The sequence below is a fragment of the Rhinopithecus roxellana genome, chromosome 10 (assembly GCF_007565055.1).
Source record: "Rhinopithecus roxellana isolate Shanxi Qingling chromosome 10, ASM756505v1, whole genome shotgun sequence".
NCBI classification, from domain to species: domain Eukaryota; kingdom Metazoa; phylum Chordata; class Mammalia; order Primates; family Cercopithecidae; genus Rhinopithecus; species Rhinopithecus roxellana.
Window position 1 is genome coordinate 85589582 of NC_044558.1, and position 17700 is coordinate 85607281.

Consider the following 17700-nt stretch of genomic DNA (forward strand, 5'->3'; position numbering starts at 1 on the left):
TCCCTCCTGCGATGTGCTGAGTGGGCTTGGCTTCTTCCCACTCACTGTGTCCAGCTCGTCCCTGTTCTTGGCCTAAGCCTTGCACAGGAGCCTGTCGAGGCCCTGGGACACTTCCAGAAGCCAGGTCCATTTTCTCCATGAACAGGTGGTCCAGGGTTGAGTTCCCCCCTAGTTGGACTGGGAGCACATGTGGTAAGATGCCAGGGGAAGCTCCATGTTTATCCTCCACATGCCCGGAAGGATGCAGTGGAAGCCTCTGCCTGGAGTGGTTTCTTTCTGGCTTGAAGTTTCTGCGAAGCTTTAGGCCCTGCTGACCTGGGAAGCAGCGCTGGCAGGCCTGCCTTGCGGATGGCACGCTGCAGCACTGGCAGGGGGCAGTGCCAGGCGGGAGGGGCAGGGCAGGATGCCCTTCCTGGCCAAATCCCTTGGTTAAGTACCAGCATCTGCGGTGGCCCAGGTGCAGGAGAACCACTATTGCTACCTCTCCAGCAGCAGCCAGTGGTGAGTCTGATATGTCAGTGGCATTCAGACCAAACCCGCCCCCGCAAAGACCCAGAGACCGAGGCAGGAAGCTCTGTAGAAATTCATTTTATTCTTATTCGGACTATTTTCAAAAGAAGCAGTGGTGTGCTGTTTTTCTAAAAATATGCCTTTATAATTTTTATATATGTATATTATAAAATCCATACATGTATTTACATGATTGCTACATACAAAATTACAGCACTGTGGTATGTACACATCTACAGGTACATTCTTGCCGCGCATCCCTGCTGTGCTTTCCCCATGTGAGGGAGACTGAATCAGTTGTGAGCAGCTGAGGGCTGGCCCGCCGCGGAGCCTCTGAGTTGGGGCCTGGGTGGAGGAGGTGGGGCGGCTGCAGAGGCAGGAGCAGCAGCTGCTACAGGTTTCTCCTGCAGGCCAGCAGGCATCTGGAGGCTTCCAGCAGCTTCCGCGTCTCCTCCACCCTGTGGTGCCTGTGCTGCCCTCAAGGTGGGGTGGCTGACCAGACCCCTCTGGTGCCATTCTGTGGCCTGGGCTTGTTTGGCTGGGCCAAAAAGATACGTATGTGAGGAGTGGAGGAGGGAACTGTGGGAGGAGGAGACCCCATCCAGCCCCAGCCCTGAGCCAGGGGAAAGGGCTGGATGGCTAAAGCCTGCAGATGACTGGTGACAACATTCCGCCTGGCCTGGCCCTGCTAAGGGGCAGAGACTGGAGGCTGGGAGGGACAGCAGTGGCGACCGGGGGACAGGGCCTTCTTCCTCCCTGGGGCTCGGGTGGCCTCAGCTGAGCTTGGGTAAGCGCCGGCTCTTAGACCTTGCGGCCAGAGGCTTGGCCTCCTGCCAGCCGAGGTGCATGCACGCAGGGGAGGGGCTGCCATCTCCCCTTCGACCCTGGGCCAGGGGCTGGGGAAGGAATGGAGGCTTAGGCCTGGCCCACTGCCCCAACAGGACTAGGTCCCCGGGGCTCGGGCCTCCTGAGGCATGCAGAGAAGGGCCTCCATTCCTTCTGTTCCCTATTTGCTAAAATCGAGGAGGCAGCAGTGCCTGGGGGTGGGCTGCGATCTGTTAGGAGTGAGCTGCAAAGCCCAACACCAAGGGGCCCCTCTGGGAGGTGGCCTAACCCTGCTCAAGCAGGGGATCCTGGAGAAGCCCAGGCGTGGGCTTGGCCAGGTGGTGGGCCGAGGGAAGCCTTCAGTGGCTCAGGCAGGCCCCCACCTCTAGGTCTCCATTCTCACCAGTGAAAGGGAGCAGGCCCTCCCAGACCCATGGGCCCCAGCATGAGGGGTAGGGCAGCTGCTGAGGTGCGAGCCGCAGGAGGCCTCGCCAGCACTGCCTTTCCAGCTGCCTCCAGTCCACCCATCTTTGGTGGCCTCACTCCTCCCAACTTAAATTTTCCTGAAGAATGAGAAGAGTCGTTTGCCTTCAGCGGTGCTGGGCTCATCCCCCCGCCCAGCGCTGTGGCCCCTGCAGAGGGCAGCAGCCGGCTGGCTCCGTTCCTTCAGGTGGGTGTCCATCAGCTGCCGGTCAATGACCCTGTGCATGTCATCCTGCAGAGGGGAGGGGACAGTGGCCAGGACTGAGTAGCTGCTCTCACCTAGCCCTGGGGGTGGACAGGGAGGTGGCAACGTCAGACAGATGAGAGATGAGGATGTGATGAGAGGCTGCAGCTAGGACTGCCCTGACCAAGAAAGCAGTGAGCGTGGGCAAGACACCAGGCGCACGCAGGAGCCGCATGGCACCTCCAGCCTCCTCAGGCTCGGGCTGGGGTCTCCTCAACAGTGTTACCCTGCTGGCCTGCCTCGGTCCTCAGCTGATGGCTTGGGTGGTCTGTCCCTGCCGTCTTCACACTAGCACTCCACCTGCTCTGACCAGGCCTCACAGCTCTTGCCTCCCATGTCCTGTGGGCCTGGCTGGTGCCTCCGGTATGGCTTGCCACCCCCAGCCCCAGCAGGCCCTAGGGCCACCTCGGCTTACCAGCTGCCCAGCCAGTGGCCTGGCCTCGGGGGTTCCTCCTGCCTTCTCCAATCATTCCAGCCTGAGTTGCTGATGCCCGGGCACCAACAGCAGCCCCACGTGAAAAGGATGCTCTGGGTGCTGCCCTAGACCCCACTGCTGAGGCTCCCATCTGCGCCAGAGGCCAGGGGCCGCACAGTCTTCAGGGGCTGTCCCGCACCAAATCAGGCCCATTTCTTCAGCCTCCTCACTGGGGCGGGGCCGTCCCCAACTCGAATTCGTTCATGTGGCCCAGAAAATGGCCCCCCACAGCCCGCCCCGCCATGTTTTACAGAGCAGCAGCCTCTCCCATAGAGGAGCCTGCAGACAGGGCAGCTTCACTCTGGTGGCCAGACTCTGACCCTGGGTAAGACTCCATTTGACGAAAGAGTTCTGCCACTAAAAAAGTTTGAAAACTCCTGCTTTAGAAATATGAGCAGCTGGCCGGGCGCAGTGACTCACGCCTGTAATCCCAGCACTTTGAGAGGCCGAGGCGGGTGGATCACGAGGTCAGGAGATTGAGACCATCCTGGCTAACACGGTGAAACCCCATCTCTACTAAAAATACAAAAAATTGGCCGGGCGTGGTGGCGGGTGCCTGTAATCCCAGCTACTCAGAAGGCTGAGGCAGGAGAATGGCGTAAACCCGGGAGGCGGAGCTTGCAGTGAGCCGAGATCGCACCACTGCACTCCAGCCTGGGCAACAGAGCGAGACTCTGTTTCAAAAAGAAAAAAAAAAAAAGAAATATGAGCAGCCTGTGTAATCACTATCATCCGTAAACATAACACACGTCTGCTCAATTCCTCCATGACTTGAACCTGGCAGCCTCTGCGGCATCCTGGTAAGACCCCAAGCTTTTCTGGCTAAACCCTAGAGTGAGTCAACCTGTGGTGTCCAAGCACAGGACAGGTGAGGTCTGCGTTCAGGGCAGGCTCCCTGTGGCTGGGGCAGATGACCTCTTTGGTTCCAAGCAGCCACTCATGAGACGAGGGCATGAAGCTGGGCTGGCCAGGCCCCTCCACCTGAGCAGCTTGTCCACTCCGCCTCCCTCCCACCCGTGGGTGTCATTCTAGTATCTCTGCAAGTTTCAGCCTGAAACGAAGGGGCCTGAAACGAAGGGGCCTGAAATGAAGGGGCCTTCCTGAGTCATTATGGCGTTGCAGTGAGTGTGGACCCCTCAGGCTCTCCGGCTCAGGGCCGCTCTCCAGCCTCCCCATCCTCTCAACCCTGCCCTTCAGACTCAGCTTGTTCCTGGTCTTCTCCTTGCCCTTGTCTTCTTCTATTCTCTTCCAACCCCTTTCCTGCTTGCCCCTCAGAGCTGACACCATGCCAGGTATTTGCCAACACACGGTCCCTACTTATCAGGTTCCAGCGTATGGTCCTTAGCACGGTGCCCTGCAGTCACGATGCGCTTGGTAAAATCTACGTTAAATCCAACGTGGGAATGCTAAAGGGCCTTTCAAAAACCAACCTTTCAAAGCTGCCAGTGTTTTGTTTGGCACACTGAAAACTGCATTATTTCACTTTAAACAATCAGGTCTATCCAGGTCGCCCTTTAGAGTTTCCCAGACACATGCTGCTCATCATTCCATGCCTGCTGGTCCCTCAGTGGACGGAACAGCCATCTATGAGAAGATGGCACCAGCCGTCAACACTGGGCCCCACGCTGCCGAGGAGCTCACTGGACGCGCCTGTGATGGAGGAGGGAGCTGGGACTCGAGGGCATGTCACACTGCACAGAGATGACGCCAGGCTCCAGCACACAGAACACAGTAGGCCATGAGGGGAGGCGGTGGGGCGGCACAGCGATGGCAGGGCGAGAGGGTGGATGGGGTGCAGGGCTCAGGCTCACCTCAAAGGCAGGAGGGGTGTACAACTAAAGCTGTTGATACGGGAACTGAGAAAGGCCACTAGATCAGAAACCAAAGGAGCCAGATAGTAAAAAGCCCTGAGGAAGCAAACTGTAGCCGGGAGAGAAGAGAGAGAACGGCGGTCAGCCAGGGCGCGGCCAGCTGGCTGCTGTGCAGGAGCTGAGGAGCCAGGGACGGGCACCCTGCGGTGGGGCCAGTGCTCTGGCTGCCAGCCCCATGGGGCCCTGGGAGGAATGGTCACCAAGAACCTGCCCTCCACGGGGGGCTTACCTTGTAAAGCCACAGACGGCTTTTCATCTGTCTGGATGAGAATTCTTGGGGAGAAATATTAATGTTTATACCCATATCCTAAAACTGTGCTACCTAAACCTCACCAACAAAACCCAGCCAGCCACAGCCCGGCCCAGTGAGGAGCCATGCTGGACCGTGCAAACAGTGGGCCTAGAGAGGGGCCACTGATCCCTCTTCCCCAGGGCCTGCACCAGCACAGTGCTCTTTGGAAAAAGGAGGCTGCCCCTTGAGAAGGGGAAGGGCGGCAGCTGCTGGCTGCAGGAGGGTTGCTGAGCCGCATCCAGCTGTGAATTTTCATGCAATTATATTGAGCTTCCTGGGCTCCCATGTTAACCAGCTGTTTCTTTCCAGCTTAAAGCCCAGACAACCAGCTGAAAGGGGAGCCCCACTCCAAGTCTGGAGATCACTACATCTCCAGACAGCAGCAGCCTGGGCACTGTCGCTCAAGAGCATCCTTAAGTGTTCTTCCCCAAGGACTCAGGGACATGAGCTCTGGATCTTGCCAGGTGAAGACTGGGATGCGCTGCTCACCCAGTCACATGGGACCCTGCAGTGACAAACTCCTTACTCTGCCTGGCTCAGAGATGCCTCTCGGAGTCTCCTCTCGCCCTGGATCTCAGTCTCTGGTTTACCTGCCAAGCTTCCAGCTGCTGCGAGAGGTTCAGTTTCTGTTGAATAGCATCCAGCAACTGGCTGTTCAGAGACATCATATCCATCCTGCACTTGGCGAGTTCCAGCTCCACAGCGTTCTTCCTGAGAAGAGACAAGCCAGGGTGAACATGCACACCTTGTGCCAGAGGCATCTGGGTCTTTACTTGGGGCACCTGGAGTCCACAGGATGAGGAAACAGGCTCTGATCCTGAACTCACAACAAACAGCAGCTGCAACAATAACTATGATGCTGCCTGTAGAGGGCTAGTTTGCAACATGTTTTCACATATATTCTCTCAGTTTTCATAACCAACCTGTAGGTAAAAGGAGTATTTGTCATCCCCACCTCACAGATAAAGAAACAGAAGTTGAGGGTGGGCGTGGTGGCTCACGCCTGTAATCCCAGCACTTTGGGAGGCCGAGGTGGGTGGATCACCTGAGGTCGAGGGTTTGAGACCAGCCTGACCAATATGGAGAAACCCTGTCTCTACTAAAAATACAAAATTAGCCGGGCATGGTGGCACATGTCTGCACTCCCAGGTACTCAGGCTGAGGCAGGAGAATTGCTTGAACCCAGGAGGAGGAGGTTGCAGTGAGCCGAGATCGCGCCATTGCACTCCAGCCTGGGCAAAAAGAGCAAAGCTCCGTCACATACACACACACAAAAGCACACACACAAGTACACACACAAATAGAAGTTGAAAAAGCACAATACTAAAATGAGGACTGGAACCCAGAGGGATCAAAGGCCTCACCCAGCATAAAGGAGCTACTCATCCTTCCCCAAAATGGCCCATTCCCCACTGGAAGACAGGAACCTTGTCCTGCTGGTATAGAAGGGATTCCTTGTAGTTAGCAACCTCCCTTAGGGGAACTGTCCTGAAGATACAGAGGTGTGCGAAGGTAGCCACACAGTGGTGATCATCACAGCTTAGCTAATCAGAGTAGCCAAGCGGTCATAAATGATATAATGGAATACAGTCACCAGTAAAAACCATAATGTGTGGCCGGGCGTGGTGGCTCACGCCTGTAATCCCAGCACTTTGGGAGGCCGAGGTGGAAGGATTACCTGAGATAAAGAGTTCGAGATCAGCCTGGCCAGCATGGCAAAACCCCATCTCTGCTAAAAATACAAAAATTAGCTGGGTGTGGTGGCAGGTGCCTGTAATCCCAGCTACTCAGGAGGCTGAGGCAGGAGAATCGCTTGAACCTGGGAGGCGGAGGTTGCAGTGAGCCAAGATCACGCCACTGCACGCCAGCCTGGGCAACAGAGCAAGACTCTGTCTCAAAAAAAATAAAAACAACAAAAGCCCACAAAAAAACCATGAGGTAGAATATTGACAGTTCATAACATATTGCTGAGTGGAAAAGCACCAGAAAACGGGATCTAGTATTACACTAGTTTTGTAAAACAAAAACTGCCTGTGTCCACTGGGTGCAGTGGCTCACGTCTCTAATCCCAGCACTTTGGGAGACCAAGGTGGGCGGATCACTTGAGGTCGGGAGTTTGAGACCAGCCTGATCAACATGGAGAAACCCTGCCTCTACTAAAAATGCAAAAATTAGCCGGGTGTGGTGACTCATGCCTGTAATCCCAGCTACTCCGGAGGCTGAGGCAGGAGAATCACTTGAATCCGGGAGGCGGAGGTTGCAGTGAGCTGAGATAGTGCCATTGCACTATCTTGTTGCCAGCTTGGGCAACAAGAGCGAAACTCTGTCTCAAAACAAAACAAAACAAAAAACTGCCGGTGCGTTTAATGGATATGCACAAAAATGTCTAGCTGGTTATCGCTGGGTGATTACTGATGGGTAACTCCTCTGACATAATTTTGCATTTTTTATTATCACATTTGTGTTTCACGTATTACTTTGTTCACCTTTCCCAACATTCCTAAATCACAGCTGTTCAATGCAAAAGAAAATTAATTTTTTTCGAGGGCAGGGGAACGGGAATAAAGGCAGAAGGACCTCTGCAGAGGCAGCCCTGGTTGCCCAACTGCAGAAACGTGTATTATTTAGCCCTTGCCTTCATTAATCGCTCCCTCAAGGACTCGAAACAGCAAAGCTAACAAAAGCGTGCTCCTTGTACAGGGCCAGCGACTAATGTGCAGGGCTCAAGGGCAGCTAGAGGATCCGCCTGCAGGGGCCGCCTAGTTCGAGCTTCACAACACCGACTGCACTAACCGAAGTGCGGCCGGAAAAAGGAACAGGTGGATCCCACTCGCAAAGTGCTCAGGCCACTGCTGGGACCAGCACTTCTTCTTTGGCTTCAGGTCTACCGAGCAATTAGTCACCTGTGCCGACACCGCAAAGGGCGCCCCGCCCGCCTGCCCGCCTTCCCTAGAGAAACCGCTCCAGACAGCTCAGCCACCGCGTCAGCCCCGCCCACTGCGACAGCGATAGGACCCGAGCCCCGTCCAATGGATGCTAAGGACTCAGATGCCAAAGGCTGCCTCCGTCACACCCACTGCTATTGGCTGGCAGCAAGCAGCGGAACTCCTCACGCGGCGTCGGTTGCCATGGACACCCGTCCAGCAACGTCAGAACCCCTGGTGCCGCACGGCAGCCGCTGCCTCCTGAGCTTTCGGCGTCCCCCGGCAGGTGGCGCCCAGAGCAGCGGGAGCCCCAGGAATGTGCTGACTAACGCTGCCGCCGAGGGGCAGAGGGGCCCAGGGCTACAGCGGCGGCGCAGCGCCGGGCATGGTGGGGTTCCCTTCCTTCCCAAAAAGGCCCTGAGGCAGGGTCTGTCTGGACGACCTCCAATCCTGGCCACACGCTGCACCCTTGGGACATTTGCTCACCAAGGAATAAGTGCTCGTCATTCATGGGAAACCCCAGACCAGGATCAACACATTAATCGCATTTTAAAAATAGGAATATTTCCAAGGGCTCGAATAATTCCTTTTTCTAAATGAAGCCACCAGTAGCTGAGCTGTTTTGTAAAGCAGATCGCTAGCGCAAGATTTGTTTGGGTTTTAGTGAAGGCCTTTCACCTGCAAGGAGATAAAAAAATTGCTACTTAATTTTCCTGAAACTCATTTATTGTACAGGAGAAGGTGCACCTTAAGGTTTCTGCAGCCCAGTGACGAGAAGGAAGTTATTTTTCTTAGGGATTCTCACCCCTCACTACACATTAAAATCAACGGGGAAAGAAGTGGGCCCCAACTGACCCCACCCAGTGATTTCAACTGTATTTTTCTGGTGAGGTTCCTGGTGTCTCAGAGCTTACCAGATGATTGTAATGTGTGGCCAGGATGGAGAATCAGAGATAATGTATATGGAAGAAGTATCTGGTAAAACTAAGGTCCTATACAAATGGGGGGTGTGGTTTCCTCTTTAAATGATTCCTTAGGCTTGTTGTCTCAATTCTTGTGTAACACAAATTCATTTCTAAGGTACAGGAAAAGAACTGTCCTCCCTGAGTAACCTAACTGCCCAGCCAGCCCTGTTCTATAGGAGTCCAGGAAGGACAGGACCCTTGCTCTAGAGTTCTCCCTACTGGTGGAATCTTTCCAGAGGGGAGGATTTGCAAGTCTAATCAGACTCCTGGATAGTAACTGGGCCTCCTTTGAAAGCAGGCAAGGGCATACATTTCAAGGTTTCATGTAGATTTGCTCACCCAGGTGGCAGAGCTAGGTTTTACTTTTTTTTTTAAAGGGAGGAAGACTGGACAACTTGCTGCTTCTCTCCTGCACCCTGACACTTTGTTTGTATCCCCCACCTTCCATCCCACCTTCCATGCTGATGACAGAATATGATCTTAATGTTCAGCTTCTTGTCTGAGAGAAGGTAACCAACCTATGTGTACTTCTATCTTCATTCTGCCTTTTGTTTTGTTTTGTTTTGAGGCAGGATCTTGCTCTGTCATCCATGCTGGAGTGCAGTGGCATGATCACAGCTCACTGCAGCCTCAACCTTCTGGGCTCAAGTGATCCTCCCACCTCAGCCTCTTGAGTATGTGGGACTCCAAGAGTATACCACCACACTCAGCTAATTTTTTTATTTGTATTTTTGGTAGAGACAGGGTCTCGCTATGCTGCTCAGGCTGGTCTTGAACCCCTAGGCTCAAGCAATCCTCCCATCTTGGCCTCCCAAAGTGCTAGGATTACAGGCGCCTTGCCTGGCCTCCTTCTGCTTTTGATTTCTAATGGACTTCCACGATTAGCATCTTCATTTTACCATTTTATTCCATCACATAATTTCACTGTTATTCATAAAGGTATGCTGCCTTCTCTATCACAGTTACTTTTTTTTTGAGGCAGTGCCTCACCACTCTGTCACCCAAGCTGGAGGGCAGTGGCAATCTTGGCTCACTGCAACCTCCGTCTCCTGAATTTGTGATCCTCCAACCTCCAACCTGGCTTTTTTTTTTTTTTTTTTGGTAGAGATGGGGTTTCACCATGTTGGCCAGGTTGGTCTCGGACGCCTGACCTCAAGTGATCCACCTGCCTCAGCCTCCCAAAGTGCTGGGATTGCAGGCCTGAGCTGCCGCACCCCAGCCTTATCACAGTTTACTTAAGTATCCATTAACTAAATATAGTGGAAATCCAAGCAGCAAAGATATATCCTTATGTGGCCTTCACCAAGAACAATTTCTAAAATGAACTACAAACTGACAAACACCACGACATGAGGTTCTGACCAGAAAGAAAAGGGGACCCAAAAGTAAAACAGAAATGGAGATAATGAAAATGATGAAAGATAACAGAAGGGAGGGGAAAGTGTGTGTGGAAATGAGAAGGTTAGAGTATGAGTAATTTTTTTTTTTGAGACAGAGCCCCATTCTGTTGCCCAGGCTGGAGTGCAATGGCGTGATCTTGGCTCACTACAACCTCCGCCTCCGGGTTCAAGTGATTCTCCTGCCTCAGCCTCCCAAGTAGCTGGGATTACAGGCGCCCGCCACCATGCTCGGCTAATTGTTGTAGTTTTAGTAGAGACGGGGTATCATTATGTTGGCCAGGCTGGCCTCAAACTCCTGACCTTTGGTGATCTGCCTGCCTCGGCCTCCCATAGTGCTGGGATTTCAGGTGTGAGCCACTGCAACCGGCCTGAGTATGAGGAATTTTAAAGTCAGAAGTGAAAATGTGTGTCATACTATATTTTTACAAAGGCATATAGTATCTTATTTACAAATTGTTTCCAAGGAGCTCATTTTAGCTTCCCAACAAGTAGCAGTGTAGCAGAGGGAAAAGGGTGTCAGGAAGATGGGAATCAGAAGACCTGAGGTGGAGGCTCATGAGTCACTGCTGGCTATGGCCCTGGCAAAGTATTTCTTAGTTTCCTCATCTGTAAAATTGGGATTAAAAATTTTTACTTCTTACTGTGGCTGGGAGGATTAAAGAATATAAGTGTTGGCCGGGCGCGGTGGCTCAAGCCTGTAATCCCAGCACTTTGGGAGGCCGAGACGGGCGGATCACGAGGTCAGGAGATCGAGACCATCCTGGCTAACACTGTGAAACCCCGTCTCTACTAAAAAAAATACAAAAAAACTAGCCGGGTGAGGTGGCGGGCGCCTGTAGTCCCAGCTACTCGGGAGGCTGAGGCAGGAGAATGGCGTAAACCCAGGAGGCGGAGCTTGCAGTGAGCTGAGATCCGGCCACTGCACTCCAGCCCGGGCGACAGAGCGAGACTCCGTCTCAAAAAAAAAAAAAAAAGAAAAAAAAAAAAAAAAGAATATAAGTGTTGGCCGGGTGCTGTGGCTCATGCCTGTAATCCCAGCACTTTGGGAGGCCAGGGCGGGTGGTTCACAAGGTCAGGAGATCGAGACCATCCTGGCTAACATGGTGAAACCCCATCTCTACTAAAAATACAAAAAATTAGCTGGGCATGGTGGCACATGCCTGTAGTCCCAGCTACTCGGGAGGCTGAGGCAGGAGAATCGCTTGAACCTGGGAGGCAGAGTTTGCAGTGAGCCGAGATTATGCCATTGCCCTCCAGCCTGGGTGACTGAGTGAGACTCCATCTCAAAAAAAAAAATAAATAAATAAATAAAATAAAAATTCTTTGTAAACTATAAAGTGATGTATAAATATTACTATTGGCTGGGCACAGTGGCTCACGCCTGTAATCCCAGCACTTTGGGAGGCTGAGGCAGGTGGATCACTTGAGGTCAGGAGTTTGAGACCAGCCTGACCAACATAGTGAAACCCTGTCTCTACTATTACAAAAATTAGCCAAGCATGGCGGCGGGCGCATGTAATCCCAGCTACTTGGGAGGCTGAGGCAGGAGAATCACTCGAACCTGGGAGGTGGAGGTTGCAGTGAGCTGAGGTCGTGCCACTGCTCTTCAGCCTAGGCGACAGAGCAAGACTCCATCTCAAAAAAAATAAACAAAATAAAGAAATATTACTATTAATATGTTGTAAATGAGCCCAAAGTAGATACATTTTTGGTAACTATCTCCTCACACTCCTTGAACAGGGTGGGGCTTGGCACGCTGACTCATGCTTATAATCTCAGCACTTTGGGCAGATCCCTGGAGTCCATGAGTTCAAGACTAGCCTAAGCAACAGGGTAAAACTTCGTCTCTACAAAAAACAAAAACAAAAACTAGCCAGGTGTGGTGGTGTGCACCTGTAGTCCCAGCTACTCGGGAGACTAAGAGATGACAGCATTGCTCCAGCCCAGGAGGTCAAGGATGCAGTGAGCTGTGACTGGGCCACTATACTCTAGCCTGGGTGGCAGAGTAAGACCCTGTCTCAAAAAAATAAATACATAAAAAGTAATTCACAGGGGGATGGGAGATATGTAAATATGTTTGTTTGCAAAGATTCTGAATGTAAGAGAATGCATTTATGAAGAAAATGTGGCCAGGCCGGGCGTGGTGGCTCATGTCTATAATCCTAACACTTTGAGAGGCCAAGGTGGGCAGATCACTTGAGGCCAGGAGTTCGAGAGTAGCCTGGCCAACATGGTGAAACCCCATCTCTACTAAAAATACAAAAATTAGCCAGGCATGGTGGTGTGTGCCTGTAATCCCAGCTACTTGGGAGGCTGAGGCACGAGAATAGCTTGAACCCAAGAGGCGGAGGTTGCAGTGAGCTGTGAGCATGGGTGACAGAGTGAGACTTTCTCTCAAAAAAATAAAGTAAAATAAAAGAAATGCAGCTGGGCACAGTAGCTCACACCTATAATCTCAGCATTTTGGGAGGCTAAGGTGGGTGGATCACTTGAACCTGGGAGTTCAAGACCAGCCTGGGTAACATGGTAAAAACCCGTATCTACAAAAAAATACAAAAATTAGCCCAGCATGGTGACACAGCTACTTGGGAGGCTGAGGAGGGAAGATCACTTGAGCCCAGGAGGTGGAAGCTGCAGTGAGTTATGATGGTGTCACTGCACTCCAGCCTGGGTGACAGAGACCCTGTCTCAAACAAACAAAAAAACACAAAACATTTTTAAAAAGGCCTAGTTGGCTGGGCACAGTGGCTCACGCCTGTAATCCCAGGACTTTGGGAGCCTGAGGTAGAAGGATTGCTTGAGCCCAGGAGTTCAAGACCAGCCCCCGGCAACATGGCAAAGCCCTGTCTCTAACAAAAATACAAAAAATTAGCCAAGCGTGGTAGTGTGTACCTGAGGTCCCAGCTACTCGGGAGGCTGAGGTAGGAGGATCGCTTGAGACCAGGATGGGGAGGCTGCAGTGAGCCAAGATCATGCCACTACACTCCAGCCTGGGTGACAGAGTGAGACCCTGTCTCAAAAAAAAAAAAAAAAAGACCTAGTTTATTGGAAATATGAGGGACAGAGGAAAATGCTAAATGATGCTATGGTATGCAATCAAACCCAGAATGCAGCAAATCTATGGGACAAATGATCCAGTTTCTTTTTTTTTCTTTTTTTTTCTTTTTTTGAGACGGAGTCTCGCTCTGTCACCCAGGCTGGAGTGCTGTGGCCGGATCTCAGCTCACTGCAAGCTCCGCCTCCCGGGTTCACGCCATTCTCCTGCCTCAGCCTCCCGGGTAGCTGGGACTACAGGCGCCGCCACCTCGCCCAGCTAGTTTTTTGTAGTTTTTAGTAGAGACGGGGTTTCACTAGCCAGGATGGTTTCGATCTCCTGACCTCGTGATCCGCCCGTCTTGGCCTCCCAAAGTGCTGGGATTACAGGCTTGAGCCACCGCGCCCGGCAAATGATCCAGTTTCTTCAACAAATAAATATAATATGAAAAAGAAAAAAGAGGAGATGTTACAGACTTCTGGGACACATCAGTTAAATGGAATATGTAAGGCTTTGGACTCTGACTCTAAATCAGTTATAAAAAGATATTTATGGGCCAACTGGGGAAATTCCAACATCAACTGGATACTGATGTTATTAAGAATTATTTTTTTCAAGTGTGATCACTGTATTGTGGTTTTTTTTTTTTTTTAAGTCTTTGTGGTAGAGATGTATACTGAAGTGTTTATGGAGGAGATGACACTATGTCTTGTGATTTAACATAATCCAACAGGGAGGTGGAGGAAAGTGGGTGAAAATATAGATGAAATAACACTGACCATATGCTGATTAGTATTGAGGCTGAGAGATGAAGTCGTCTTACATCTTCTATTTTTGTGTTTGCTTAAAAATGTCCATAATAAAAAAATAGAAACAAAAAACAAAAAAACTAAAAAAAACAAAGGTGAGGTAGACATATACATACGATAAAACTGGAGGCCAGGCGTGGTGGCTCACGCCTGTAATCCCAGCACTTTGGGAGGCCAAGGTGGGTGATCACCTGAGGTCAGGAGTTTGAGACCAGCCTGGCCAATATGGTGAAACCCTGTCTCTACTAAAAATACAAAAATTAGCTGGGCATGGTGACAGGCACCTGTAATCCCAGCTACTTAGGAGGCTGACAGGAGAACTGCTTGAACCCAGAGGCAGAGGTTGCAGTGAGCCAAGATGGTGCCATTGCACTCCAGCCTGGACAAGAAGGGCGAAACTCCTTCTCAAAAAAAAAAAAAAAGGAAAGTTCTTTAAGATATAAGTGCAAAAGAAGGCAAGACATGTTGAGTATCATCCTATTGATGTCTAAAAACACCTAACAACTACATTGCCTATATACCTACATATGCATAAGAAAAAGAAGTGCAAAAAATGCACACCTAACTTTCAATACTAGCATGTGTCTGGGCAGGAGAATGGGAATGGGGGTGGGGGTGGGTAGTGGGGAAACTCTAACTTTTACTTTTGTATTCTTTTGTATAATTTAAAAAATTGAGCCTTTGCTCAATTCTATATACTCAACTTTATCTTAAGAATAAAGTGAAGCCATCCCTACTCACTTTGCAATGGCCTCGTCACGGTCCTTGATGGCCTTCTGAAGCTGCTCCTTTGGCTCCTTGTCCTCAGATGTGACTCTGAGTCGGTCTCTCTCCTCTTTTAGGGCAGTCATCTCCACACTCAGCAGTGTCACCTAACAGGAGAATGAACATGGTATCACTGCTGCTATCCTGGGTGGTTTTCCCTCCAAGAGGGAAAAAGGAACAAAGAGACCCCAGGCAGACCCAGGGTACATGTGTGGGGGTGCAGCTGGTAGCATTCCACTGCCATCCTGCTCCAAGGAAGGGCCTGTCTCTCTTGAAGAAAGGGTACCACATCACATGCTAGGTTTCAGCTCCGCAGCAAGGGAGCTGTGGGAGTTCAGCCCTGGGCCTGCAGCTGTAGGCCAGATCCCCTTTGCACTCAGCACAGCATACGACCTCCTCCATCTCCAGGCACTCCAGGTAACAAGTGAACGAAGACCATAAGTCATCATGACACACATTTTTTAGGGTAGGGAATCCCGTTTCCTTTCCCACCATCTCTCACTCAACATGGATGCTGCTATCAACAGAGCCCTGGATGGTTCCAAAGCTGGAGACCCTGCTCCCCCGTGACAGCCCTTGGCACAGCCCAACTCTCTTTTGTTCTTCCTCATTCAGCTCTCCAGGTGAAAGCCACAGGGAACTTAGACACCTAAGTGACATTATCATCTTTCACCTCAAACCTGTTACCTTTTCTGTGGCTCATGCTTCAGCAAAGGGCACCACCGCCTTCTCAGGTCCTCGTGCCCCAGCTGGGAGTCAACCTTTGACAGTGAGACACCCCTCCAGTGGCTCTGTCAGGGACCACAGCTTACCCTGCTCCACAGTATGGTAACCCTGTGTACACCATGATCTATGTGATGGCAGGAAGCATGTCACATTCATCTGTGCATCCCAGAGCCTGGCTGTGTAGGGTGCTTAATCCCAAAGCAGTAGACAATTGTCATTTTTTGGCTAGTCATCATCCAAAATCTCTTCCCATTTTGGGGGCACTCCTGGTTGTGTGAGACTCTGGTGTGACACAAGGCTCGACCTCCAACTAAAGAAGCCAACAGGTGATAGACATTTCCTTTCCCAGGCAGCCTGGGCACAGGCCTGTGACCAAACTTGCCAGTTACAACCCCTTCCAGGGACTGCAGCTCTGAGCACACCAAAGCCCCAGGCGAGTGGGGAATTAGTGACAAAGGTGGCAGTTTGTTTCTATTGTCCCTTTTCTCATGGCCCTTTCTTGTTTTGGAGCCGAGTTCTCCCACTTTCCTGTTGATTCTCTAAGCTATCAGGTCTAATACATTCTCTTTCGGCTAACATTAAGCGGAGTACATCTTTTGCTGTTTGCAACTAGAAACCCTGCCTGGTAGAGCTTTCAATAAATATTTATTGGAAAATTGAATAATGAAAGGGTGGGAGCCCCTTCTTCTCAGTTGGTAAGATCAGACGTGAGTCAGGATGCCTAACCCTGCCTTCATGTTAAATATGACACATACTTTGACATTTTTCCAAGGGAGGATCCATCCATACAGGTCTGCCTCCCTCCCACAAGGGGACAGATGCCACCTTTCAGTATACTCCTCTGTTCTTTAAGTCCCAGGTCTAATGCTCTTCAGCTAGAATGAAACTGAGCAAAGGCCCCAGGTGTAAGGCTGAAGATCAAGCTTCCCTTGATCTTGAAGTGTCTGAAAATCAATACACTTCAGACATTCCCCAGAATGAGACGGCAGAGCTGCCAGCCCCTGGGGTAGCAGCCACTCTGGAGGAATTCAGAGGACACTCAACAGTGAAGAGGGATAGAAGGACAATTTGTTGCCACCATTAAGCAATGGGTTTTATACTCTGCACAGTCTGGCAGGAAACATCAGGGCCAGATGCTCCGTACTGAGAACAGCCCAAAGCAGCAGCTTTCCTGGTAGGGACAGCTGGGTGAGGAGGGCGGAATTCACGGGGAAGAACAGGCTGGAGCACCTGCGGCTACCCAGCACACATATGCATCCAGCCCTGAGGCAGACAAGGCACCAGGGCAGAGCCCAGCCTCCCCCTATTTAGCAGCAGGCTCTGCAGCCTGGTAGGCCAGGACTCAATACCCACAAAGCACCTAGTAGAGACAGCCAGACTTCCTCTTAGACCAAATGAGCCCTCACATGGCTTTGGGCCAGCTGTGGGCCAGTCAGACGTTCTTACCTGTAAGGGACAGGTTAAAACTACATGCTAGGCAGGAAAAGCCAACATTTAATATGCTCCAAATAAAACTCCAGAAGAACTTTTTACTTTGGCCCAAAAAACCTGGTCGAGTTACAGCCTACCAGACATGTGCCTTAGGAGAGGTGACAAGGCACTTGGCGTCTTTGAGCTATACATACTTTTCATAAAAAGCAGGAATAAAAACAGCTATTTCTCACCACTAAGTTGTCGTTGAGGATTATGAGATAAATGATATCAAGGGCTCAATGCAGTGCCTGGTGTATGGTTGTAAGCTCTACTCTCTCCTCCCTCCTGCAAGATGGGACCTAATCACTGCTGTTGTGATAATTGATCTGGCTTGTTTATACAAATACTTAGGTTACATCCACCCCCAAATCCACTTTTCCCAAATAAGGTGGGTGTCCCCGCAATTAAATAGCAAAGAAAACATTCAAATGTCAGATATTGAGGGCTTAATTTGCTCTTTTGTTCAACAACATCTGAGTGCTTATTCTCAGCAAGGCACTGTGCTAGATGCTTTAGGAGAGGACACAGCTAGATCAGACATTGAGCTCATCCTCCTGGGGTCTAGGGTTTGACTGAGAAGATGAGATGTGAGCAGGGTAACTGTGACAAGACAGAGCCAGGGGTGCTCCATGAGGAAGGAAATCAAGAGGGTTTCAGGAGGAAGTGACGCTAGATTGGGAACTTGAAGGCTGAATAGCATGGAGATATGAGTAGGTGGGAGGGAAGGCCTTCTGGGCACAGAGAAAGCTGGGGAGAAGGCCCAGATGTGGGTAGCATGGGGTGCGTGTGCCACCTCCCTTTATATCCTATGTGCAGTTCTGCTAAAGCAAAGGGGGCAAGAGGGAAACCAGAGGGACGGAGGCTGTGCAATAGGAATGCAGCCAGACTGCACAGCCACAAGGGG

The 17700-nt window shown here is 51.1% G+C and overlaps 1 protein-coding gene across 2 annotated transcripts in view; it reads right to left on the bottom strand.

Annotated features, from left to right (window-relative positions):
* Positions 1–572: 572 nt before the first annotated feature.
* BICDL1 (BICD family like cargo adaptor 1) overlaps positions 573–17700 on the bottom strand; it is a 111603-nt gene continuing 94475 nt past the window's right edge. For both annotated transcript variants that reach the window (XM_010368278.2, XM_010368279.2), the window contains 3 exons: positions 14574–14704; positions 5291–5411; positions 573–2050 (listed from right to left, as the gene is read on the bottom strand). In XM_010368278.2, the coding sequence (XP_010366580.1) occupies positions 1889–2050; positions 5291–5411; positions 14574–14704 (414 nt within the window). In that variant the 3' untranslated portion in view covers positions 573–1888. The remainder of the gene's footprint in view (positions 2051–5290; positions 5412–14573; positions 14705–17700) is intronic.